The 27,369-nt window shown below is 41.8% G+C and overlaps 2 protein-coding genes across 6 annotated transcripts in view; one reads left to right on the top strand and one right to left on the bottom strand.

Annotated features, from left to right (window-relative positions):
- The window catches only part of mbtps1 (membrane bound transcription factor peptidase, site 1), a 102,514-nt gene extending 88,020 nt beyond the window's left edge, over positions 1-14,494 (bottom strand). For 3 of the 4 annotated variants that reach the window (XM_087138094.1, XM_022245227.2, XM_087138095.1), the window contains exons 1-8: positions 14,311-14,487; positions 7,760-8,200; positions 5,967-6,118; positions 4,106-4,229; positions 3,436-3,542; positions 2,176-2,290; positions 1,531-1,751; positions 1,028-1,144 (exon numbers count right to left, since the gene is read on the bottom strand). In XM_087138094.1, the coding sequence (XP_086994220.1) occupies positions 1,028-1,144; positions 1,531-1,751; positions 2,176-2,290; positions 3,436-3,542; positions 4,106-4,229; positions 5,967-6,118; positions 7,760-7,970 (1,047 nt within the window). In that variant the 5' untranslated portion in view covers positions 7,971-8,200; positions 14,311-14,487. Of the gene's footprint in view, positions 1-1,027; positions 1,145-1,530; positions 1,752-2,175; positions 2,291-3,435; positions 3,543-4,105; positions 4,230-5,966; positions 6,119-7,759; positions 8,201-14,310 lie in introns of all 4 variants that reach the window. The other variant, XM_022245228.2, reaches the window with a different exon arrangement.
- Positions 14,495-15,399: 905 nt separating this feature from the next.
- On the top strand, positions 15,400-24,194 carry LOC110984766 (uncharacterized). Of its 2 annotated transcripts, XR_015425706.1 has the most exons (3): positions 15,400-16,144; positions 16,284-23,257; positions 23,384-24,194. XR_015425706.1 is itself a non-coding variant. In XM_022245249.2 (2 exons), the coding sequence occupies exon 2, from the start codon at positions 16,299-16,301 to the stop codon at positions 19,002-19,004; it is 2,706 nt and encodes a 901-aa protein (XP_022100941.2). In that variant the 5' UTR covers positions 15,400-16,144; positions 16,284-16,298; the 3' UTR covers positions 19,005-24,194. The 2 variants fall into 2 exon arrangements, 1 of the variants encoding a protein (XP_022100941.2); XM_022245249.2 differs by having other exon boundaries at positions 16,284-24,194.
- The last annotated feature ends 3,175 nt before the right edge of the window (positions 24,195-27,369 follow it).

Raw genomic sequence — 27,369 nt, 5'->3', positions numbered from 1 at the left:
CAAGCACTTCAGAAAAATTATGTATATTTCTCTAAAAATTGAGTTTTGAGTTTCTTTACAAAGACGGGTAAATATAGTAGTGATTCCATAGAATCATCTAAGCGATTCCAATATTATATACTTTGGTGAATAACATTCTTTTAGACATTAACGTTGTGTTAAACTGGAGGTACAAGTTTCCCTTTGAACTACTTCATGTATTGTAATCATGGATGGTTGATGTCAAGGTCAAACAAGGTAAATTGAAAACAAACGGGGAAAAAAAACACTCAAAGACACACACGTAAGTAAATTAAACCCTGCCTTGCATGCCGGAGCCAATTCAGCAACACTCAGTTCTGAATATTTCTTGATCACAAGCCCAGGTGTGGATTGAACTTTTTTCCCCCAGCGTCCTCTATCTGAGGCAACCCCTTTGCTGTTAAACACTCAAAACATGAACAATTGCACCAACAATTTGACATGTAGATCCAAACTTATAAAGATGAACAAAGAAATTGACTGGAGCGGGATTTGAACCTACGGCCTCAAGAATACCGTACCGGTGCTCTACCAACAGAGCTATACGGCCCCTATGTTGATGGCTCTTCCAATTTGTCAATATTTTTGTTTGAGGGACGTCAGCCAGAAGCCATTAAACCTGGAACACCATGTAGCTAGGGATCACATCCCAATAACACAATACAACCTGGGAAGTGGTGAACAGGGATCACTCGAAGAGGATGCGGCTTTTTGAATATAAATCATGAAAGAAATTATACAGGGAAACTGACTAGGTATTTGTAAATGATTATAAAGATGAACAAATAAATTGACTGAAGCGGGATTTGAACCTGCGATCTTCTGGAATACCGTACCAATGCTCTACCAACTGAGCTATCCAGCCCTTCCCAATTGTCAATATCTTTGTTTAGGGGGCACTAGCCAGAAGCCATTAGATCCAAACTTAATTAAATATTGTATCGGATACCTTAGAACAAAAATATAATTTGAGAAGACGTCAGGAAGAAAATGTGTATAATTTTACCTTGTCCACAAATGGATGATCCATGAAGTCTGGTCCCCCAATGCTGAGATTCAAGACATTGATTTTCTTGAGGATGGCATAGTTGAAGGCATCAAGGAACCAGGATGTATATGAAACCTTTAGAACCAAGAGAATAAGGCGAAATGAATGACAGAGGTGTCACTGTTGCCATCAAGTTCACTTTTAGTATCAGATGTGAGACCCAATACTGCATACCATGTCTACCTATGGTTCCAATTTAATCTAAACCATTCCAATTTTTGACTTTTCAAAGGTGTCCAAATCGGATGTTAAATTATTTGTTATGATCCGCAAACCCCACGATGGGGATTTACGGGGTCATGAAAACTGCACACTGATAAATATTTACGTTAAGTGAGAAATTTTATGATTCTAAATGATCTCCGTTGTGCACACCTTTCTTAGCAGTCTCTTACTCAAAGGAAGTGCTGCCGAAGTTGGATTCATTTCACGTTTTGGCAAGAACACCCCACCGCACGTACCTGATTGTTTGTGAATACCCTGAAGATGTAAAGGTTAGCATCGGGGGCAAAACCCTTACAGTCAGAGGTGCTGCTGATCACCCCTGCCACAAAAGTGCCATGGCCCAGCCCGTCATGGAGTTTCTTCTCGTTGGTCCAGTCGGTGCGCTCCTTTACATTCCGGAAATGGGGGTGTTTCTCCTTCAGTCCCGTGTCAAAGACGGCAATATTAATACCAGTTCCTTTAGGCAAGATATATCATTTTATTTCAAATGGTAAGGACATCTTCGATTTCCAAGACAGGATGCATAATGATGTCACATTTTAGAAAAAGAAAAAGTGTATATCCTTGGGTTTCTACACATTCTTAAGCAATTATGTAGCTCGAGAAAAATTTCAGAAGCTGGCTTGTTTGTGTTTTCCCCTGGAATGAAGCGAGCAAACACGTTGCATCAAGCTCTGCTGGCTTGGGAACAAGGGTCCGACCACAGTCAAGCGAAACAGTCTCATTCTTTGAGCTGGAACACACAGAAGATCTCAACAACTCCCATATCACCGTCCTCGAGTCGCAGGTACAAATGCTAATTTCTGCCCTGCCGTTATTCCCAACTTGACAGGAGAAATAGAAATAATTGACGATTAATACATTTCGGGCGGGCCCGTTACCTGTGAAACCCAAATCCCAAAGCACATTGGCCTGCAGGATGTCGGTGATTTCTCTCGGGACGGCGCGAAGAAGCTTCCTGCCCGAATGGCGTCCTGTCTCCCAAAAGGGCGATCCCTGTATGAAGTGGAAACACAAATGACTTTTAAAAACCAGTCCCCCACTTCACCCTGTTTCAAAATTTCACCAATCTTTTCTTCTGTGCAAGTCCTGATGGCACCACTCGGCACCACCTTTCCAAATTCAGCAACCATGTACTTTCACTACCACAGGGAGTGAAACTACACGTCGTCGAAACAGAAACGGGGCACCAGACTATTTTAAAGAATCCTGTAAATAGCACTTCAAAAGGTTTCAAATTTTTTTGGCACAAATGGACCTGTCACTTAGTGACGTCATACTTTGTTCACACATGCATTTTCCTATGGCAATGAGGCAGCACGCTTCCCTAAAGCCCCTGTAGGAAAGCGCACATGCATTACAGCAAAGCGTGATGTCATTATGTTATAGGTCTATAGTTCCAGATTCCTCAGCCGTAGTGGCAAGTGCTTGTTTTAAGGAATAACTGGATCCATTACTAGAAACCATACCACAGAGTGAGCAAGAACGTAGTGATAACAGGTACATGGAACATGAGAACCAAGCAGGCTTTCACAGAATATGTGTGCTTGTCAGCACAAATGCAACTCTGTATGCAACTCTGTCTGCAACCCAGACTCTGTCCTCAACCCAGACTGTCTGCAACCCAGACTCTCTCTGCAATCCAGACTCTCTCTGCAACCCAGGCTCTGTCGGCAACCCAGGCTCTGTCTTCAACCCAGGCTCTGTCTTCAACCCAGGCTCTGTCTGCAACTCAAACTTTGTCTGCAACCCAGACTGTCTGCAACCCAGACTCTGTACGCAACCCAGACTCTGCACGCAACCCAGACTGTCTGCAACCAAGACTCTCTCTGCAACCCAAACTCTGTCTGCAACCCAGGTTCCGTCTGCAACCCAGACTCTGTCGAAATTCTGTGAACAACACAAACTGCAACCTCAAAGCCTGGCATGTAAGGTCTTAGCCCAGCGTCAACATCAAACATGCTCCCAACAGCTGAATACCACACTGAAATGTATTTGTGTGCACTGAGTAAACAAATACCCCATTGGAACATCAGGCTTTGAAGAGAATGAATGGGACAAAACTCCCACTGTATAAATCTACTGTATGTTTTGAAATGCTCTCAGCAGAAATGAAATCAAGACAGATTCCTCTATCTTACCAAGCCTAAACTGGAACGTCTCATCGATCTAGAGGATTTCCACTGTGGAGCCCAGCACAGAGGATCAATGGCACTATTGCACATATTTGAATCGTCTTCATCCTCATCTACGTGAAAAAAATTAATAACAAATGACATGATTACATGTATTTGGAAATCACCAGTTAGAAACGATGAACTTGGAGAACACTTGTATCAGTAGGCCAACTATAGGCACCAGAACATATACCAAACTACACTGTAGTAACCCCAATAGGGCACACATGCATGTAACTGTGTAGCAAGGACACAGTGATCACATTGTTGCGCAATCAGTGCTGTATTCGCATCCATCATAAGTCCCTGCAAGTCCCAAACCAATTCATGAGCTATTAACATGAGCTGTGACAAAAGAGTTCTTTTGTCAGTGTTCACCATTACTTATGACTGGCCTTGGGGAAGGGAATTGTGAAGGGACCTGGGAAGGGACTTGTGAAGGGACCTGGGAAGGGCATTGGGAAGGGACTTGTTAAGGGACCTGGGAAGGGACTTGTGATGGACTAAAATACAACACACTGCGCAATATGTCATAACGCCACCGCCACAGTGTAATGTATAAAACATCTCCCAACTGATACAACAATCACAACCCTGACTGTAACAAAAAAAACCCCCAAAACTAAGGGGTCACCTCGCAGATGTTCCTCCTCAGCAGCTGACTTGATGGAGCGGGTAATCTGTCGTTGATGAGTAACCTGCTTAATAGATGGATGGTGCTCTAGAGATTGCACGCTGATCTCTTCATCTTCCGTTATCTGCAATTCGAAGTAAAAAGCCATTTGGAATTTAACCCTAATGGGGCCCATTGTTAAGTATAGTAAATACAAGATGAGTAGACAACTATTTCATTCCTAGTGATTTGACACCCTGTCCCAGGTACATGTACATGCAGATGTATTAAGTCACAAACTGATCTGGATGCACAGTACGTTTCCCTGTAGAATCAATTTATGTTTTAAGAGAGGACAACATGGTCAGACTTATTTATATGTGATCATCTAATTGCTAAAAGCGCATTTAGTGCCAATTACGGGATGATAATGAGTGAAGAAGACCATGAAGAAATGTTCAGTTTTAGAGGTAGGAGGAAAATCCGGGACACATGTTTTGGGGAAAACCCATGGACTTCGGAAGGGACTGAAAACCCAATCCGCATGCAGAGCAAGCTAGATTCGAACCCAGGCCCCCAGAGGTGGAAAGCAAGGAAAGAAACACTAAGCCAACCTGACTCCCCAAACTTAAGTAATCACCCTGGGAACTGCTTAGATTCCAATTGTTCACCACTGTCTAAAAACAGGGTACAAGTTGACTCCCTTCACTGCAAACTTGCAACAGGTTACAATGCAGGCTCACACATCCTGCACAAACCATCTTCCACGCTGTATATCTGCCGGTGTGTCTGACTACTAGAACATACATGTACATGTATAGATACGCACAGGTACATAAAGAGGGTGGAATTTCTAAAATTTGATTCTGTCCCAACAAAACTGGATTACTCTCTGCACATCGTGACTTATCTGACCTTGATACAATATGGAACATTATACTGTGGTACCTTGTGTCTAATTTCACCCTATGTGTATACTATGGATAAAACTAAAAAAAGCGCAGACACTTACATGTAAGTGCACTTGCGTATTTCAAAAGCAAACACAGGCCGTACACCCCTCCCTCCCTCGCATTCATGTACATGTAGACATGTACCTTCTGCACACTCGTCATGAAAATGAAGAACAAAATCACTGTCCTAATGTTCCTTAGTGGTAGTAAACTGTGGTGTTGAACCAGAACTGACAATCTGTGTACATCAAGAGCTTCATCGCATAACGCCATATCCACCATTTTTGAAAAATATGAGTTAAGATGACCGATATATTGTTCATAAAAATATCTGCTAATTGACACCTTGTCTGCTGAATTCTGATATGTATGTTTGGAGGTATGATAAAATGTACATGCACATCAAATTTCCTTATTATTTTCTTTATTGTAGCAGACAATAATCGTGCATTATCTCAAAATCAATAAAATTGATAAAATGCATTTTGTGATGAAACTCTTCATATGTACTGTGCAGCTATGACCATTCATGTACCTCCTCAAGCATTACTTGCCTTTGCGAAAACCTGAGGGAAAATGTACATGTACATGCAGTCCGAATCTGTTTGCCACTGCATTCATTACAAGACTCTACGTGCATTATGTTGTGTGAATGTGAATGTTTGCACAGTGTGTCACTTTGTGATATCACGTTCACGAGTATTCAATTCAGTAAAAGGAAAAAAAAAAAGATGTTTGGCTTGATAAGAAAACTGGGTCATGTCAATAGCGCCCAACTCTCAGTTTTACACTGTATTTCCAAGGAGTTTTCTCCTGCTGAATGTACAGTAAATGGTACGTGAATATTAAACATGACACCGCAATCATGAAGTTTTGAGAGACTGCTTTGAAATTGACGCTGGGAAAGTCAAAACGCAATGCTGTTTTACCATGAGCACTTCAAAGTCACTTGGGTATTTGGCGGCAGGATTCAAACGTGGGACCACGCTCCATGAGTTTGGCTGACTGAGTCTCAACGCTGCCGAGATGTAATTCAGTCTAGTCTGCTCAAAGTAGTACTTCTTGAAAACTACGATATACTCTGAAAGGGAAGAAGAGACAACAATCTTCAATAAACTTGAATCCTTGATTCTGACTCGTGATTGGTCAGTCCATGGCAACAAGATTGTGACACTATTCCGTACTGCCACAGAGCTATATGTACATGTATATTAAATCACTAGTACCCCAAGTCATCATTCCGAGCGGAAAAGCTTTGACACCTCCCAATTGAATTCATGCGCACATCTGTAGAACATAATATAAATGAAAGGAATTCTGAATTACGTGCTCTAAATGCAATGCGCGACCACAACATTTACAAATGATATACCGCCCATTTCCTGTCATGTGGTTTAATATCTATGTACAGTTTATACATGCGCATTTGCATGTTTGACACTGAGCAAGAGTAAATCGTTCATTTACTGATTGTGCACTGAGGTTTTGGTGTATCGGTTTTAATAACGTGTCGTTTTAGAATGCAGATGCGGATATGCAAACAGACGTACAAAATTTCAAGTTTATCTCAGGCTTCTGCACAAACATGGATGCACAAAAGAACAAGTAGGCCTCTCTTTTTTCGTACAGTGAGTTCTATGTGTACTGCACACTGTCCTACTGTGCATAGTTATAAATAGTACAAGACCACTATTCCAATATATAACATTTTGCAAATGTATACGTACATGTATACATGTACATGTATATTTAAGGATGATTAGATTAATGAGACATCTTTGCTCTAGCAGGTGTACCGTACATGTTTAGATACATTTTGTGCGGTCAGGATTCAGGAAGGTCTACCATTAAAACTCCTGTTGCTTTGAAACATTTGGGCCATTCGGCCATTTTGTCGAAAAGCAAAAACAACGCTCTGGAAAATCTCCGAAAGTCAACAACTATGCAGTAAGTCATCGGGATCACTCGCAAAACTGACCACAGACAGATTGTGCCGGCTAAGTTATGTGACCTATAGTGGGTACCGCACATCAACAAACATGGCGTCCTTTCCACAGCAAAGTGAGTCGTACGTGTTCTTTACCAAATAATAATGCCGATTTTCGGTATAGTGCTCAGCACATCAGTAGTCCAAGTACTTTACCGACTGTCATGCTTTAATTTTAGCAAATGACAATTAAGACACACCTTGCTATGGGAAGACTCAGGACCCTATGTTTAATGATGTCTGATACCCACAATACATGTACATTGTAGGTCACGTGACTTAGCAGATGCAATCGGTCTATTAATATTGTATGCTAAGATATCTCGTGTATGTACCTTCGGCCTTGTTGCACACTGAACGTAAACATGTTTGTACATTTACATCACTTGGGCAAGCAGGACATATGTGACCCACTCTGCCAAAAAACAGCCCTTAACTCATGCCATGCCTGTTTGTAATGCCTTTGTATGTAACTGACCATTCTGTACATCTGCCAGAGATCAATTCTAAATTTTACTGTATCTGGGGAATAGAATGTGTGACAGAGGTCCAAAATACACAAATTTAATCCTTATTCAAATGCCTCCCTATCCGTGGGCATCACTTAAAATCAATTTGTCACACATAAGCCCAAGGGCCATTTTTGCAGAGTCTGTCACGTATCTGTCACAGAAGAATGGAAGCCCCTCAATCTACAATGTTTACATACAGCTGAAATAATTGACAGGCACTTACCGTTACTAACGAACTGGGTGGCAAAGTCAATCTGAATGTCGGGAACTACATCTGTCTCATTGAAGATATCACAAGCTGACAACTGGTCCTCTACTGAATACTGATGATTGGTTCCTGCTTCCTCCGCAAGAATCCCATGATGACATAACACATGAATAAATGTAAGGACTATCCACATGTGACACACACACGAACAAAACCCCCCTTTCATGGTGAGGCCAGGTTTATAGGTTTTTTTTGTCAGCTCTGAACTTCAAAACTCCCAAACCTGTGGTCAACTGATCATAGTCAAGGAAATACTGATGAGGACGTCCAGCCGGTAGAAAGAGTTCCAAGTGCTCTCTGAAGGTTTCGGATGAAACCGCAGCTTGTGAAGACAAGCTTGCCGGTTACTCTCTTGTGAGCCACTGCGCCATTCTCTTCCTCGCGTTGGCATGGAAGCTGCAAAGGGCAGAAGAGGTTACATCAATATCAACTTTTCGCCACTGCCTTTCTTCAAAAGTCTGACAAGTCAATCGAAGATAGTGCAGCCTTGCAGAGTTGAGCCACATGTTATTCACGAGACAAAGGACCGTGATTTGACTTATCACTGTCTCCAGTTAAGTGTGGCCAAACTTGTTATGCAACTCCTTTGTAATGGATTTGATATGTATAATACACTTACTATTAGCACTCCCAACAAGGCTTTGTACGTGTACGTACAAGTACCTCACTTCTAGGGCTAAGGATATTGATTTTTGTAAAAGTCAATTTTTTTTTCCCCGGCGATATTGCCAATGGAAAATAAAAATCATCCACAAGCTATATGCATGTCAAACTCCCGATTGTTTATAAACGTATAAACAATATGGCTTGTGGAAAAAAATGTTTACCAGCTCCCAGCTGAAATAGATCATCTGTTTAGATTCTTGTGTAACCTGATATGCCTGATAAATTTGTCTGCAAATATTTTCCTGGAAAGTCAATCATCATTTAATGCCCGGGCATAAGCACCGCCGACCCCATGGAAACTGTCCATTAACATGACAAAGCAGATAACCATTCATTGTAGAAGAGCCGGGTTACGATTTTCTTTGTTATTAAAAAAAAAGAAGTGTTACCATGAAACATAAATGGCTTTTGTAAGTTCTAAATTCAACCATAAAATACCCACAAATCTTGTAAACAAAGCGTGACTTTGTAATTGGCTATGTATTAGTAGGACAGCAAAATAAATATACTATGTTTAACATTCTTTTACCATGAGCAAAAAAATAGCAATAAACACTGTGTGCGTACCATAAACCAGGGTAACTTTGGCACCCTGGGGTAACTTTGGCACAAGCCACACCCCTTGGTTGTGGTTGTCACACAGTATATTCGTAACACACTATATGAATGATATACTGTAAGATTCTCCCAAATGATACTATGAAAGTATTTTGTCATAAAGTACACCTGGAGAATTGGCTGGAAGGAGTTTTCATGTGCAAAACTTTGTTACAATCCTTTTTGATGTTTTTACATTAAATCCCAGCAATCTGCCAAAGTTGCCCTGAAACACAGGAAACTTTGCCAGCACTTAATAAACTCTGACTTACAATTAAAAGAAGCGGATGTATGCTTGCTATTACTAGATAAGACTTAAGGCTTCATTTGACAAAAATGTCAAATCAACAATAATGAAAAATAATTTCTGTTTTTTGGAAAAACACAAATGATCAGGATTTTAACCTGCCAAAGTTGGATGAAGGTACACTGTGAATGTACATGTACGTTGAAGGTACATGTACATGCACGTTACAGGAACACACTATAGTGTACGATCGTGCCTGGGTGAAAGCACGCATGGCCACAAACACCCAACTGCGCTAGCATAGCTAGAGTCTTAAAAATCCCTGGTTCCACATGGTACATGTAGTTATCAAAAGCTGGACAATGGACATACATGTATATATAGGATAATTTGCATGCCCGATCTGTTTCAGGCTCTGTGCCCAATGTTTTGGAATCCTTGTGAGATTCAGCCCTAGGTGTTGTATTAAAGTCCATCAAAAGTCCAGTCACAAGTCCCTCAACAAGGCCAGTCACAAGTCCCTTCACAAGTCCAGTCACAAGTCTCTCCACAAGGCTAGTCACAAGTCCCTCAACAAGGCCAGTCATAAGTAACAGGGTGAACAATGACAAGAGAATGCTTTTATCACAGCTCATTTAAATAGCCTGTGAATTGGCTTAAGACTGAATGACTTACATGTATGATGGACTTGTGATGGACTCGAATATAACACTGGGTTTTGACACTTTACGTATCCATTGCAGCAAAATGAGGTTAGTTTTGCTCCGCTGATGGATATCATATCAACAAAACAAAGTATCGGCAATTATCTTCACTCACTACTCCAAACAGACATTCAAAAAGAACGTGTTCGTACATGAAAGGATTTGTGCTACCCATTTCATTCTCACACCAGCTACATGTTAGCACAGGAACATTCACACTTTACACATGTCCATCTGGTATGCACGCACGTACATCATGGGCACTGTCATTTACCCAATAATGCATGTACATGTACAACTTAGGCTAGCACCTCAATTCTAGAAGTGTCCTTATTAAAACAGTATAAAACAAGTAACATGAAGCAAAGATCATGACCAACAGAGCAAGCTCTGCTCTGCTGAAACATGTACAAATACATCCTTTTCTCTTGCCATTTAACACCGACATGTGACAGGAAGAACGTAATTGTTTCTTTTTAAAGGGTGGCTGCGATCAATTTGTTTTCGCACAAACCTTCACAATGCACCTTTGTGTCTCAGTCAACCTTACTTTCAACTTTTGTTTCACCATTTCAAAGGGTATTTTACTTCTTGTGGATTTTTATGCTGATGAGTATTTCCATATAATACACAAAACTGTAATGTCATTCCAGGAAGAAAGCCTACATGTTACATTGGTTTATACACAAAAAAGAAAATCATGTACTTCGAACATTCTTCCAACTCTCCGCAGATTTTGTAACACAATCACTGAAAATGTAATCTGCACTAAATGTGCACGTCTTGTCAATGATCGGTTGACATGCATCATAATTGAAACTGTATTCCACTTGCCTCTGAGGTTTCCGGAACCGCGCACCTTGGGTTTGTCTGCATAGCCAGGGTAACAGAAATAGGACAAAAGAGCTGGGCCTTGTAACTAAAAAACACACTCGGAGTACCAACCGTACCTGGGAGTCGATTCATTTCGTGCTGCTTTGTTCTCAAAAAAGGAGACTTCCACTTTGTAGCTGCACAACCGCCAAGAGGGGAGTCAGTAATTTACTTTTCATCAAACTCAATTCCACCTTTTGGCCAGTGATTTTAGGGGTGTATTTTCATCTGGCGGGGTATTTTACTACTATTTCTATTACTCCAGCAGTGGTATCAAGTTGACCATAGACAGACATGGCCGAGTTGACTTAAATTCCACCTTGTCCACATTTGCTTTTTTTATTATGAAAATTGCAATTTCGTACATTTGTAGGCCTAGAATAAGCAAAATATCAAGCAATCAGATTGTGTCACCATTTTCTCTTGATTTTGTGTTTTGTTTTGAATGTATCCCAACGCTAAAATCTTCTGCTTTTTGATAGACCTTCTAGCAAAGAACCTGGCAAATCACACAAGGCCTATACTACCCGGTAGTTACTTGCTACGCTAGCAATTTGCTCACCATGGTTCAGGCCTATGCCCACCTAGTCTGAGTAACTTGGACTACGAATCGCCTTTTTTGACATATGGACACAGTCAGTTGATAGTTGTGTCCAAGTACTTTTAGGCTCTCCATCCCATTGATTCATTTTACTCAAAATAGCTCAAAGCCCGCATCAAAATTCTCCAAATTCACCTCCAAATGGTCCTTAAACTGTCTAATGCGTAGGGCTTAGGATTAAGTGAGAATTGGAGATTCCAATAATGATGGTAAGGTTTTCCCACATTTGGGAAGAAAAGAGAAATTTCCCCTTCACGTCGGAAACGCTCTTGTCGTCAAGCTCAAAGTCACCATCTTGTTCGAATAGCAATTCAAACCAGACGTTAATGTCCTGAAGACAACGTCAAGACACGCTGATATGGTGGACCATTCACGAATAGCATGCCGTGTTGGCACATGTGCGCCGACAACTGATTCCTAAGCGCCACAATGTCCGGTGTACAATTTTGATACAGTCACAGCCAGCCTCGACTCCAGGGGTGCATGCACGTTTCTTCACTAGCCCTTGATCGTGTAGAATTCGAAAATGACGCCGACTAGCTATTCAGGATGAATACTCATAAACATAAAGCATATCATAAAAGCTACATGTATGTGCCCACGTATTCTCCTCCACAACATGCACCCATAAAGGCACCTTTCCATAATGTACCTTTTTTTGGGTGCGTTACGCACAAGACACATTCATGTGTTTCACTTCCACGGACACAAAAATTGGCTCCGTTAACTTAACACACACCTGTGCGTTGTTTGGCCGTCAAAATCCCCTTGGGAATAAGTTTGACAGATTTGCAAGTGTACATGTACATGTAGATGCACATATGGAAAGGCGCTTTTAATCTGCGTTGCGCATAAAACCACTGACTAAAGGCCTACACGTGTGACTTAAATATGCCAAACAATGGGATATTTAAATTATATAATGCCAGGGGTTAGATGGCACAAGGCACGGTGGGAACCAACACTGCACAGCAAGATCATACCCATGGGAATGAGGTTGGGTCACAGCTAGCGAATGTTAGCTGTGATCACATCAAAACTGAACATCGGACATTGCGGCGCTCAGATACGGTGTCACTTGCTGGCACACATGTGCCAACATGGCATGCTTTTTTTGTGAATAGTCCTCCTCCGTGACATCGTCTCCAGGACATTTGCATACAGTTTAAATCGCTACGTGAAAAAGATACTGGTAGTGACTTTGAGCTCAACGACGAGCATTTCAGATTTGAAGGGGAAATTGCACTTTTTTTTCCATATATGTGAGTAAACCTTACCATCATTACTGGAATTTTGGGACCCTTTTCCCACTTTTGGCATGTTTGGAGGTGAATTTGGAGGATTTTGATTCGGGGTGGGCCTAAAAGCTATTTTGAGTGAAATGAATTAGGCCTAGGGCCTAACATGCCTAATGGGAATGGAAAGCTTATAGAAGGTACTTGGACTCTACTACTGCCCGACCATACCAAAATGTTAAAGAAGACAATTTGTAGAGTTACTCGTACTCGGACAAATGCCCACCGTACCATGCATAACTTAGCCTAGGCAGCTGCTACTTGCCCACTGGATGCTAGGCTACTTCCTGAACAGTAAGGCACTACTCCATAGGCCTTACTGGGTCCATCTTTTTGATGGTTCCACATGCTACGGCATTTTGAACAGTACCCTGCAATCGTACCAGAGAAAACCTCCATTTGCACTTTCTGAAGCCAATCTTCCCCTAAAGACCCTATAAACAATAGCTAACTTATATGGATCTACCCAGCACAGGTGTATTTGTAGCGTTTAACCCACATGTATATTATTGGCAAAATATGAGGTTTCTTCTACCATCTTCACCTCTCATCCCTTGACAATCTGCACATCTGCATTCGTGTGGTTCCCTGACCACAAATTTCCCTGACGTCTCTATACATATTAATCTTAATGAGAGTAGTCAGAATTATAGGGACTGGTATCCAAAGCAACACACACGTTCATTGAGGGAATAGGCTCCACCTCTTTTTGTCAAATGACGTACAGCCACAGAGAATGCAGATGTGTGCAGATCGTCGAGGGATGAAAGGTGAGGATGGTAGAGAAAACCTCATTTTTTGCCAATAATATAGGTTACAAAATACATATATATACAAAATACACCTGTGCCTGATAGCAGGGTCTTTAGGGGAAGATTTGCTTCATAAAGCGCAAACAAGGGTTTTCTCTGGTACGATTGCTGGGTACTTTTCAAAATGCCGTATTTAGGGACATGCATAAATAAGTGAGGGCACTGTTCATCTGGGAGCTCATTTTTTTAAATAGGAAATTGTGATTCGAGTCATGTCTAGCTCTTCTATTTAATTTCCAATTTAAAATTTTTTGAAATTACAAGTGAAGTCAACATTTAATTCATTGAAAAAAGGCACGAATAAAAACAAAGATTTTATGAAAATATGGATTTTAAGCATTTCAATCAAAATCCAAACTCATTTTTGTGTACAAAAAGTCAGTTTGCTCTGCATTACATGCACAAAAAAGTCCCAGAACATCTCAAAATATCCCTAAGTCAAGTACTTTAAATCAGTATTTTTTGCTTTGCACGGACGGATGGAATCCAAACTTATATCGAAGTGTTTCTTATGGCATCCTCTCCAAGATCACATCAAAATGAAAACAGAAAAAATAGCTCTAACATTTATGACCCTCCCTACTGCTACCTGGTCCCGGCTACTGCTATTTTAATGACTGAGTGCCAACATCATGAACATTCGGAAAAGTCTTGAATTTGTGGGGAAAACACTCACTGACCATGCTGGCAAAGTGACATAACAGACATTACCTTAATTTTTTATTGGGTAGGCTAGTTGTCCCGTAACGTATCTCTCATAATATTTGCGATCCCACTGTTCTGTCGTTCACTTACATGCTGCCTTCTTGTTCTTGCCTATGCTTGTTCATGGTGTTGTTCAGTGTTTGTTGCCGATCGCCATTTTTTATCTGACCTCAGATGACCTGTTTGAGCTTAACACGTGACTCTGATCCGCAGGCGCGCGCCAGGCGCGGCTAGCTCAGTTAAGCGCTAGTATAGTATAGTGTAAGGCATTCCAAGAGACGTAGCCATAAGAGATAATTTCGGACACGGCCTTGGCACATATTATTCTCAAGCGCTGCCAAATAAGTGTCCCCGCCATCACTCCCTCCCCGTCATATGTGAAACATTCTTAGCTATAGCTCATATTATAAATGTGGGATTTGCTCCTGTGCGGACGTGTGTGGTTTTTAGCCACTTGAAAAAGAAATTGTATGCCCGAAACCCACTGATAAATATGGATAAACCAGTCATTCTACCTCCATGCCCTATCTAAGGAGGATGAGTGTACTGCAAGCGTATATCATGCATGTATTGTACATGTACATGTACAGTGTTATGTACGGACGAACCGACTACTGACCGTACGACCATGGGGGATGAGAATATAAGAATGTTCTTGTTCCCCTCCCTGTGCATTAAGTTGCATGCAACTAGGCAATGGCTAATATAGACAATAATGAAACAAAATCCGAGGCAATGTGCATAAATATTGGATGGCATAGCACTCATTTAGAGATCTTTATTTAAAGTCTTTGCTGTTCTTTTTCAGCTTGCAAAAATGTAGAGAAGAGATCAACACTGCCCGACGTTTAACACAGGGGCGTAGCCACGTCTTCCCCCCCCCTCCCCACTAAAAACGGATGAATGGATATCGAACAAGGCTAACAAACGGTTAATGCCTCAAAATATTAAACCACACCACTGAAAGCTGGTGCCCTTCGTACCCCCCCCCGCAGTAATTAAGCCACGCCACTGGTTTAACCATTAACGTTAACGTCACCTTCTTGAGAATTTACTAACTCACTACGCGATAAAGGGCATACCGGTATGCCCTCCAATGCACCCAGTGGAATGTGCACAGTCTCCTTCGATTTCCTACTTCCAGATATTTCTGTATATTTAGAAAGTTTCATTCAAGTCCAAGCATGTTCTCCATGCATGTTCAAGTAATGACATGGTATTCCATCATTGTCATTCCCAGGATCCACGGTGGCGCCAATACATGTTGTTGCAGTGTCCGAAGATGTAAAAAAAAAAATTCAGTACACTGTGTCGTGTCATGTTTACACAAATGGTTGAAATAACCTCTGTCGTATAGGTTACCATTATTTTTTAGTGCAAATATTTCAAAAGCTAAAGTTGCTGAACCTTTACGGAATTTCCAGCCGCGTGCATGTAAAACTTGTCCAAATATCAGTGCCTGGTACCCACGCACTTCATTATCCGGGTTTTTGGCTAGTCATGGCGTGTCCGTAACAATGAGAAATATGATGTCGCGCACCAGCGCCGAGGCTATCTGATCGATGTTTGTTTCTGCAAACATTTTCATCACAAAACGTCTGCCTCTTGTCTCTGAAATGACGTATTATTTGTTACAAGTCGGCAGTATCGTCAAAAACATGTCTGGGTCGATGTTTTCCATCTAGCATGTCTAGACTAGAGTAAGATTTTGGCGCAGTGCCACTGAATCAGGAACACCCCCGCATTTACCACGTAGTATTTAATATTGCTGTATACACCGATCTACACGTTCATCTACGGGCAAGTTTGAACATGCCTACTGCAGACTTGTTGGAACACGGTAAATATCATTACGGTCTTCGACCTAGCGCGTTTTATTGTTGGCATATGCATATCATACTTGTAAGAGACAGATCTATGGATCAGGCGCACTCGTTTATGTACGGCATCGTCATTTGCACTTGTATTTTTTATTGCAGAACATTTTGGGCAAGATGGAAAGTGAAACGCCAGTCTCCAAAAAACGGCGGCGGTCAAAACACTGTCATCATAATGGGGACCAAAAACGGTCTTCCAGTTCCCATAGTTCCTCGGTAGAGGTCACAACAGCTACCTGTAGGCCAACCATGCCAACCATCATTGCCACATCATCATCCAAAGCACCATCCCGTGAGGAGGCGGCAATCGCTATGGCAACTGTTCTCGCAAGTGAGCTACGGCCTGAACATAAACTCCCGAGCAGAGACATCCTCGTGCAGCCAAAGCCCAAGTTCATGGAATTGCTTCAGACAGTCGGGGCTCAAGGACCAGTTCTTACGGCCAGGCAAGTGCTGTCTTATCTCATTAAATACATTAGCAGTCGCCAACTGTATGTCCAGCAAGACCCAAAAAGAGTTTACTGTGAGAAAGATCCATTGGGTAAGGTGTTTGGTGTTCCGACATTCACAATAAAAGATGCAAGAAAACTGCTTTTTGAGAACATGTCAGTGTTGAGAGAGTCCCCAGACTTTCAAACACAACACAATGATGCATTTCAGAGACAGCAGCGTACACTGTACTACACATTTCATCAGGCGCAACAAACAGATGTTGCAAGACCATCTGCTGTCCCAACACGTTCAGCCACCGCCCCCTCTCCCCACTCTTTGCCGTCGGCAACACACAGGCTGAAACAAGTGGATAGCACCAGTAAATCACTCTCTGCAATGAAAAGGACCAGTGGGGAAGCCAGTTTCACTGAATCGGCTGCTTTCAGAGGAGAGGATCTCTCTGATGGTGCACATGTAACCAGGCCACTTCAATCTAATCGTGACCTCTCGTCAGTGTCTGTCACCTCAGCTCCAAAGGAATCCCCATTTTCATCGGAGTTAAACATTGGCAGTGCAAGGATACCACTGAGTGATCAAATGCCCTGTACAGTTACTCCTAGTGCCATCAGACAACATATCCAGGCTCCACTGGCGACACCCAAGATCTCGCTAGTGAAGGAGACCATGTCGAAGAGATCAACATCGACTCCGTGCACTGTCACAGCATCACAGAGCAAAGTGAGCCTTGTTACTGAGGCCCCGCTTGCCTCGGACTTGCCAACTCCATCAGCACCAGTTGCCCCAGGACTGTCCATGGTGCGGTCACCATTCAGTCGTGGGCACAAACGAAAACAGAACCGGCTAACCTCCGATTCCTCTGAAGACTACGCACACATGACCAGTCGTCAAAACACATCATCCTTCTCAGAGACTGACAAAGTTGCCAACCGACCTTGGTACTGTGTGCTGTACCATCCCAGCGAGGAACTGCGGTCTCAAGGCAGTGAGGTTCTCAGTATTCAGGACTGTGATACAGCCATTGTTGCCGATTCGTCTGATGACCTGTGGTTTGTGGACGAGGATGAGGGAACACCAGTCGAGTACGAAGTACCATCTGACTCCAGTGATGATTATACCATTAATAAAGGCAGCTCCGATGATGACAGCAGTGGTACCGAAATGGTGTATGATGTTCTTTTGCAAGGGGAAGACAGTGGTGACTCACACTTTGCCGACAATAGTGATGAGGACACCACTGATACTGAGATTTCGGACATGGACAAGTGGGAGTGCACCGAGTGCAGCATGCGCAACTCTCCATTCAAGCGCTATTGCAGCCGCTGCTGGGCCCTACGCAAAGGCTGGTTGCCCGACAACCAGAGAATGACCCTGAAAGAAAGACTACAAAATTCTAACCGGCCCCTACGGAGATCTTTCTCAGCCCCTGCCGGAAATACCAACCCACTGTCTCCCTGGTGCCCAGCACAGACTCCATGTGCTGCCGGCAGTGTGACAACTGGTGCCCTGCCAGTTGAAATCAGGCCAACTTCACCGATGCAGGATCCTCAGAATGTTGATCTCTGCATCACCGAGCCCAGCCAAGAGCTGCCTAGATTGTCACGTGACTTCGCTGATGGCTTGACCCCTGACCTGGATGGGGACATGACTGATGGGAAGAATGATAGTGAAGACGAAGCAGGCACGGGTGTCACAAGGTCTGGAGAACGTAAACACCAGCAAGTCAGCGACGAGCAAGGAGACAACTCCCAAGATACTGTCCTCATCACGCAGGATTCACCTGGTCAGCAAGTGGATTCAGACATACAGTCGGAAGTGGAGGAGTCACGAAACACACAAGCAGGCATTCAGCAAAGGGAAGACTCCGGAATCGGTTTGACCCAAGAGAGCATGAAAACTAACAATCTCAGCTTCAGCACATCATCAACAGTGCCAGCTGCCAGTTCTGAATGTCCTCCGAAAAGCCAACTAAAGAATAAAAGCAGCCACCCACCGAGAAAGAGACAGCGATCAGCATCTGGCTCAGACCTTCCTGAGCAAAATGGACTCTCCCTCAGCCTGCTGAAAACATTCAAGTGTAGCGCCTCTTCCATTCCGCATGTGGGGAAGGGAGCCGTGCCACATTCTCTGCAGACCGAGAAGAGTGATCCCGGGGCTGGCCCCTCATCCGCACCCGCAAATGTTGTAACCAAACACTACAACGACTTGTGCATTATTTGTTATACTCGACCGAAAACGGCTAGTATCATTCACGGGCGCACCGGTCACCAAGTCTGCTGTTACCCTTGTGCAAAGAAACTCCATCATCGAGGGAAACCGTGTCCCGTTTGTCGTAGATCCATACAGGCTGTCATCAAGAACTTCTTACTCTAGTCAAAACTGTATGCTATTATGCAATATGTGCTCATACACATACCGAATCTAACTTTTCAGAATGAAACACTTTATGCAAGATACAATACATGTATATTTTATAAAAAGTTCCCATGTTATTTGCCTAGTTGTTGTTAACCACTACACACATGCAAACAACACTTCATAAAGTAAGAGTCAGATAGTATAAGACAGTGAAAAAAATGGACTGTAATTTAGTCCCAATGTTCAACAATGCAAACTCTGAATCTTTCCATTATTATTCTGCATAATTAGCATTAAATGGCATTGAATTTTGTCAATTGCACATGACAGTTATCCACAATATGGTTGCACTTTAAGATCAGCAATGAAATTTAAAAAGGCTTCAGAAGTACACTGTAGTGCCCTGTAAATTGTTTTGGCCATACATGTACATGTACCTCACACACAATGCTGACGCACATGGTCCTTGCCTAATTGCAGGCTGCCAAGAAATAGACTGGCTACGTCCATGTAGCTGACTAGCACATGTAGTATGATTTGCCCAAACTTGAATTAAATGTTACGACTGTTCTCATAATATGAATACCGTACGTAGATCAATTCTAAGGAAGTCAAAGTTTACAGTCACGTGCAAATTTGTCTCATGATTTTGCTGCATATGTTTAACAGATCTAAGCAAGCAGTAGGTCATGCATTAGCACAGTCATGCACCACTGATTGCTAGTGTCTATTGGTTGGATGCCTTTTTGTGCTACCGGTTTCAGTGCTTTGCCATGCGAGCAGCCATGGTTTACGTTGTCAGAATCCACAAACTGGATTCATAAACTTCTTATTAATACCGGTATGTAGTAAGTACCGCCACCTGCAGTGGTGCTGATGCACTGATACATCAGAAATGGAAGCATGTAATGGTTTGTTTGTTTGTTGTCAAGTGGATGTAGGCAAGAGATAAGCTTTTGACAAGCTGTAATTTGTCAAAGTTGTTAGGATGTATGTTTGTAAGAGCACCAGGTGGGAACTTTACCGGTAGGCCTACGTGCTTGCTCTATAACTTACAAGAGCCAAGAAATACGAGTTAGATAGTAGTAAGTACATGTACATGTAGGAAACCTGCATGCTCCAGTTGTGTTCGTGGCATAGTGTGCATAACCAATTTTCAGCTGAATGTGCACAGAATGCAGCATCAATATGGCACTTAATAAGTGTTGATAGCAGTTTACAGCTGAAGGTGTTCATGGTCCCAATTCCATGTTTGTTTGTCGCACATGCATGTGTAAAAAAAATGCCTTATCTGTCGTATTGAATAGCCCCTGTCAATGATTTCATAGTTCACACGTCAAAAGAAATTAGTTCTCTTGCAAGTATTTTTTACATATGTGGAAATTGTCATTTCATTTGCGTCAGCTAATCCCATTCATTTTGTGAATTTGTTAATTGTCTCTATTTTCGATTGAGGAGTGATATTTTTTTTTATTTTTCAGCTTTTGTGCCCAGTCCTTACAACATGTACAATGCTGTTGATATGTACTGATCTTTTTCCACACATCACCAAGTCAAGTTCTAAAATAAGTATTTGGTTGCAAAAGGGTATTTCCGGCAGCCAAATGCTTTCAAAAGCACCTGTCAGGTACATGTAAGCTAATTTCATAACATCAGCTATCGCAGATTTGCACTGCGCCATTTTCAGGTATTCTTTGTTTTCTGACAGTTTTTAAAAAGGCTGCGCACCTGCCCTTAGACCTGCCCCACGTTTTGTTGAAAGACAAGCCACTGTAGCCATACTTGTAGATAATCCACATACTTGTAAGTGTATCTTAACTGTTATATATTTTTGGTAGTTTCATGAAGATGGTGCTGATGTCCTAAAAACTGTTCACATATTGAAATGTTATCTTATTTTCGGAGTAAACAAATACCTGTACATGTACACCTCGATATGTCTAATTGTAAACAAGTTTGAATCAAATCTTTCAATCTATTGACACAAACTAACTTTTGTCTTACCATCCTAGTCCAGGAAGCTTGTGCTCTGCTTGTGCAATGTACAATGAGTTTAAATGCCAAGCCTACATTGAGCAGGAAAACAAGATGGAGGATTTGAGCAGTTTGTTAGTTCAGATGAACGAACTAAAAAGGAGTGCACATGACAATGTGGATAAGATCAAGTGTACCAACTGACTGAGGCATACATGCACCGTACATGTGCACATTCACGACATGTGCATGGAAATCGGTTACTATCCACAATACATGGACTTGAAAGAATGTTACCAACATGCACATGTTGCTCCATGCAGTGTCTTTATCACGGAGGAAACAGTATTACATCCTGGCTAACATGATGTACAAATGTAACTCTGCCTGTTTTTTTTGGGGGGGGGTTGTGAAAAATTGCTTGACTTTGGTAATATGTACATGTATGTATATTTTGACATTTTTATTTATTTCAACACAATATAAGAATATTTATTTCAGAATGTGTTATGTTTTTATATGATTCACTTATAATGTGTACATGTGGACTGTTAATAATCAGCTGTAGGGGATTCCAAAATCTCCATCAGGCTGGCCACATGTTCATGTAGTTGGAGCATGTGGAAAATTTGAGGGCTGAAACTGGAAATTGATTATTAATTTGTTATTAGATTGTACTGATGGCATTTGTCCAATACACAAGACAGGTGTTACAGTACATGAGTGTTTGAACTTTGAATAGTGTCAGTAGAAGGTATGAGGGCGTACTGTCGTGATGAGTTGCATGTGTGTGCATTTTTACAAAGGGCACAGGAAATGTCAAGTGTGTTGGTCTCCTAACTGAAGAGTGATTTATTGAAAGGGGTAACCTTTGGGGGGGGATATTGACAGGGTTTATGGGGGGGGAGCAATTATAACTTTTGGTAACTGGCATACCGGTATGTTAATAACATGTACTGTACATGTACAAATGTACATTGTGTAACTTAGTTGCAATATTGGCTGATTTTTCAACAGGAGGTAAGAGCTAGCCAGGTATTTGTCATTTGTTATAATGACTCACAAAGTTTGCATGTGGCTGACCATTCCACCTTAATACCAGGTTTACATACTTTTTGTCTTTTCAATAACTTTCAGTGCGTCATCCATACATGTAGTTGGATTTTAATCGATCAGTTTAAATTCTCAGTGTACATGAATGGTACAGTATTGGAAGGGAAGTAGTGTAGGCTTGAGCGGTTCCCAAATGTTTAGAATTATTTGAATTCCATCAGAGGCTTACCGGTCACTTTGAAGTCAAAAGATAAAAAGACGAAAAGAAAATGGAGGGAATCCTTGGCGAAAATGCAATACTGGAAGTTTCTATTCTCGAGAGCCTCATCTTTGTTGAATGTTGCAAGTCGGCCCATGTTTAAAATTCATTAATTGGCACTGCAAGGAATCAACACTAAATACAATGTAATTTGAAGTGGCTACCAGTGTTGTATTCCAGTCCGTTGCTAGTCCCTGTAAGTCCATTACAAGCTATTCAAATGAGCTGTGACAGAAGCATTCTTTTGTCATTGTTCACCCTATTCCTTATGACTGGTCTTTTGAAGGGACTTGTGTCTGGACTACTTGTGAAAGGACTTGTGATGGACTCAAATACAACACTGGTTAGTACATGTACGAAGTCACGGTCTCAAACCATTACTCTTGAAGTTGAGAATTGATTGTACGGTATTGAGTACGGCAGTCACCCAAGCCAACCAAACAGTGTGGTGCCACTGATTGCGAGTAGTGAGCGCGCATACTATACACGTAAGTCTGATGAGGTACAGTTTAGTTAGGGCAAGCAGGGAGCATTTTCCACTGCCTAGGATCTGTCAGCAATTTTTTTTATTATTATTATGGGGGGGCAGGGAAAAGAAATTTTTGTCAAATGTTTACACAGCTGTACTTAAAGTGCATGTCAGTGCGGAGAACAAATGGTTGGATTATCATCTACATGTGTTGATTAAAAGTGTCACTTCATCCTGAATACATCTATTGTTGGTATCAGCTTCAGTGCATGTTGAGAACTGCGCTTCCACAAAGTACTCGGGGACATTCCAAAGAATAGCAAGTGCAATTCGTGTATATAGCCTAGTTAGTGAAGTTTGTCGTTTTGTTCCAGTGAAGTTCAGTTTGTGGACATGAATTGCATATATATTTATTCGATTATTGATCATTTTGAAGCTTCAATGTGGAAAGTGGACACAGTGTGTCTTGAGGGTGCGCTGCGGGAAAGTTCAAAGCCACAACAAAATGTCCAGGTATGTGCGCCTTGTAGCTGGAAACAATGGAATTTGCCCACTGTCATGCACAGTTGAACAGCAATGGTTACTTTTATAAGTACAGCAGTTAAAGAATAAGTTGTATTCCATTCTTTACTCCAATAGCGTGGCGAGCTGTATCAAAGGAAGTTAGGTTCGTGGCTGCCCTCCACTCAACCCTTGTTACAAATCTGAGTAAAGGGAAGGCTATGATACATGGGGAGTGTCACATGAGCACCATCGCAACTAGCTGACGCAAACTACAGATGGAAAGATGACTGCACAGGCGTGTCATACATAGTGTAGACCTCTGCACAAAAGAAGTCCACATAATACAGGGTATGATGGCATTGTGTGGACTTGCACATGTCCACACAAGGTTTCCCCTCTCTGAAAAACAGTTTCAGAGGCAGTTTTGGGGTCAAGGTTATCTGTGGCAAAATGAAGAGGAACTGGCCAGGAAATCATCATCAAAAATCCAGCTGGAACCCAAGAGTTATCCTAGTGGGATAAGGAGCATTTACCTTAACCACAGGAGAACAAAGGAATGTCCACACTTCATATGTATAACAAGTGTTACTGCCTGACCATTGACATGTACCTTTCATGCTCACCAGAATATAATGAATTGTTTTGGCACTACCTTTATTGCAGCCTTTTTTCCCCCCAACAGCTGAAATAAGTGTGTTAGGTGGAATGGTAAAATCCAGTACATGTAATATTTAATTAACTTGGAGATTTCTGCCATGTGTCCCTGATTTTTTTAATTTAATAGTAAAAAGCATACCACGAGTTGAAAGGAGAGTGAATGCTTAAAACACGAAATGCAGAACCAGGATAGCCATGATGTAAATGCACTGTTATTGTTAATTTATGGAAAATGTAATTGTTTCAAAGAAAAAAATTGAGAAATAAAATTCTCCAAATGGGACAAGAATTACTCTTGCTAGTTCATATTCATGTACTGTATATATGTTTTTTCTTTATCTGTCATCGCTGTTTTCCTCGATGTCTTCTGTGAACCAGTCAAAAGAAGTACTATCCATGTCCAGAAAAAAGGCCAAATAAGAAAATTGGATTAAGGTGACATTTTTTGGTTTGTAATTCAAATTGTCTCTGAAATACAATAGTGGGCCCGGAAATGGCAACTGGCAGTCTCCATTAACCAACACATTAAGTGAAATTAACTATAATAAGATAGGCCAAGTAAACAAAAGAGGTTCATGTGTTTTGCCCACTTTATTTTCCTAATGATTTTTTCTTGCCTTGTGCTTTGGCTTTTTACACGTTTCAAACAATAAAGTATTTAATTTAGCCATTTAAGTTACCTGTCAGGGTGACTCGCCGATACAAAAACAAGAAAAGGGGCACTTTTACCGTGTTCACTCCGCAGGTTATAGAATGTAGATCCCCTAGCCCATGGGCTGCTGCAAAATGGCTGGATGGAACAAAAGCCGAATCTGTGTATCTGGAAACTCTTGCATTTATCTAATGACTTATTTATTAAAGTTTATCCATAGGGCAAGGAACAGATCCTTGCTCTATGGCTTATCCATTCCTCCATGGTGTTATCCATCATGTCCATAGAGCAAGGACACAGATCCAACTTTTAAAACCCACTGGGCTTTTATCACGTGGCTAGTTGATGAATTTGCTCCCACTAGTACAGCTCTCCAATCAATGAAGCAGTGTAAGCACTAATATTTGTTTTTGTTTTGTAATAATACTTGACGCCTGTGTTTGGGAGTCTCCTTTTCACATATACCAGGGCCGTTTTCCAATACTCAATTCGGCTCCGTCTCAGGCTTCAACTGTTTTTTAACTAGCTGACTTTGAAGCTGTAAGCGCACTAATTAGTTTAATAGTGCCACAAAACATCAAATAAAGATGCAAGAGAGCCAGAAATTACAGTAATCCAATTTGATCTAAACGCTTCAGGCCCACAATCGGGGATTGGTTTTGGAAGCGAAGCCTCCGACGTAGCCCAAGTCGAGTATTGGAAAAGGGCCCAGGGTACATAAATTCAAGAACAATCATTCAGTTAACAGCGCCCCCTCGTGTTCAATTAATTTTGTAACAGCGGAGGTCATTTGTGATGGGGCCGTTCATAAACTACCGTGACTTATGCATGAAGGGGAGGGGGTTGGTGCCGTTGCCTACACCCTGCGTACAGGGGGGGGTTCAAGCCAGTGCATACCGTGCGCAAACTGAAAGTTTGCCCTAAATGAATCTTCATCGTATCAATACACTTTCTCATATAATTACCAGAATCAGCTTTTACGGTGCGTCGAAATTCAAACATTCTCCACCGTCCACCCCACCATTTATCCTCCCGTGTCAACGCCAATTATTAGTAAACTGCAACATTACTCATTTCACGCACGTACGCAGTTTCACGTACTACGTATACGTACGTGATCATTTTCATTAACATGTATTCAAGTGAAACTATATATTCTCGTACGCACGTGAAAAGTTGTGTATGGCGGTAAATAGTATGCAAATTTCCTGTCCGACGTCCAAAAGTCATTGTAGCGTACTTCGCAAATCTGCTGAATCACCGTGCCATTCCAATCAAAGTACGGATATACGGTAATCATTCAGACCCCATTGAAAATAATGTGACGGTCAGGGCAAGTTAGAAGCAAGTCGACATATTCTCTGAAACAAGTTACATTAGTCTTGTACTTCATCTTTCCATTTCTTTTCAATTTATGGTTGGCTAGCCAATTATATTTTTAGTATATCCCACTAAAACAACTTCCTCCAGCTCAGAAAAAAGTGAGTACTTGACCGGGGAAAGCTGACATTTATATGAACGATGGTATCCCCCACCGTTCTCGAGCAATAAGGCCAAAAGTTTTCAACCATAACTTGAACTCTGCTGTCACTCAAGTTGGAAGCCCAAAACATCTGCATGTAGTTGATCAGAGAAATATGGAAGGGCTACGTATCACCGTGATTAGAATATCGACAAGAAAATAATATCAAATCAGTGCTCTGGTATTATGATTCTTGTCGATGTGCATGTAGTTGATCATGGGCTACGTTTGCACGATCCACCCATTGTTTTCAGCCAAAACATCTCATTTTTTCAACAGAAGGGGGCACTTTTCATGTCAGTGAGCTCGATCGTCACTTTATCGTCACTATAGATAATCGCTTAATACATCGATCACTACGGCATGCACCCCCGGTTGCAATGTAGCTTCCCTCAGGGATCAGGTCAACTCGGACCCAAACCAACTCGGACCCATTCCAACTCGGACCCATGCCAACTCGGACCCAGGACCAACTCGGACCCACGCCAACTCGGACCCAATACTAACTCGGACCCACCACCATCTCGGACCCACAACCAACTCGGACCCACGCCAACTCGGACCCACGCCGTTTCGGACCCACCACGAGTCAACTCGGACCCACTGAATCTTACGCGCCCGTAGACCGAAATAGCGCTGACTCTTGAACCTCGCGAAGAGGTTGGCCTTCATTTTTTCGTTGGAAATTCAAGATTATGGACAGATCTATCACTTTTCATTTCAATTTTATGAACTTTTTTATTCGTCTTTTCCCGAAGATACCCCCTAATAGTAGTAAAAACTATGCGCTCATATGAATGTAGCCGCCTTCCTCTATCCAAAATAGGCCCGCGTTGTGGGGCTTTTTGTGAAAGAAATACTCTGAACCGGAAACTATCAATCCCAAATTCGGGATTTATATAAATACATTCTATGATCCCTCGTGATTATGGCACGTCTTATTGTAGAAAATAACAAACCGTGGGATCACAAAATATTAATAATGAGCTCGCGAGCAGACATACGACGCTTCAAAACCGTCTCCAAGTTTAAGCCAATAGGAAATATTCCACATTTTTATTTTAAAATGATTTGATTTGTGTTGTTCGAAATTACCAACCTATTTGCGTTATTTGGACAGTCAGTTAAGGCCTGTATGGATGAATTCCTCCATCTTGCCGGTATTGGGGGTGGGGAGAGAATGGGGCAAGGTGGAGGTGTAAGACTTGCCAGGCCAAAAAAAAATTGAAAAGTGGGGTGGAGGATAACACCATTAGACACAGTAAAGGTCCAATGTTCGTGACATTGATG

Source organism: Acanthaster planci, linkage group LG06 (genome assembly GCF_054643075.1).
Source record: "Acanthaster planci isolate LZ-2023a linkage group LG06, COTS_SCS, whole genome shotgun sequence".
NCBI lineage: Eukaryota > Metazoa > Echinodermata > Asteroidea > Valvatida > Acanthasteridae > Acanthaster > Acanthaster planci.
This window is presented reverse-complemented; position numbering and strand designations above follow the sequence as displayed.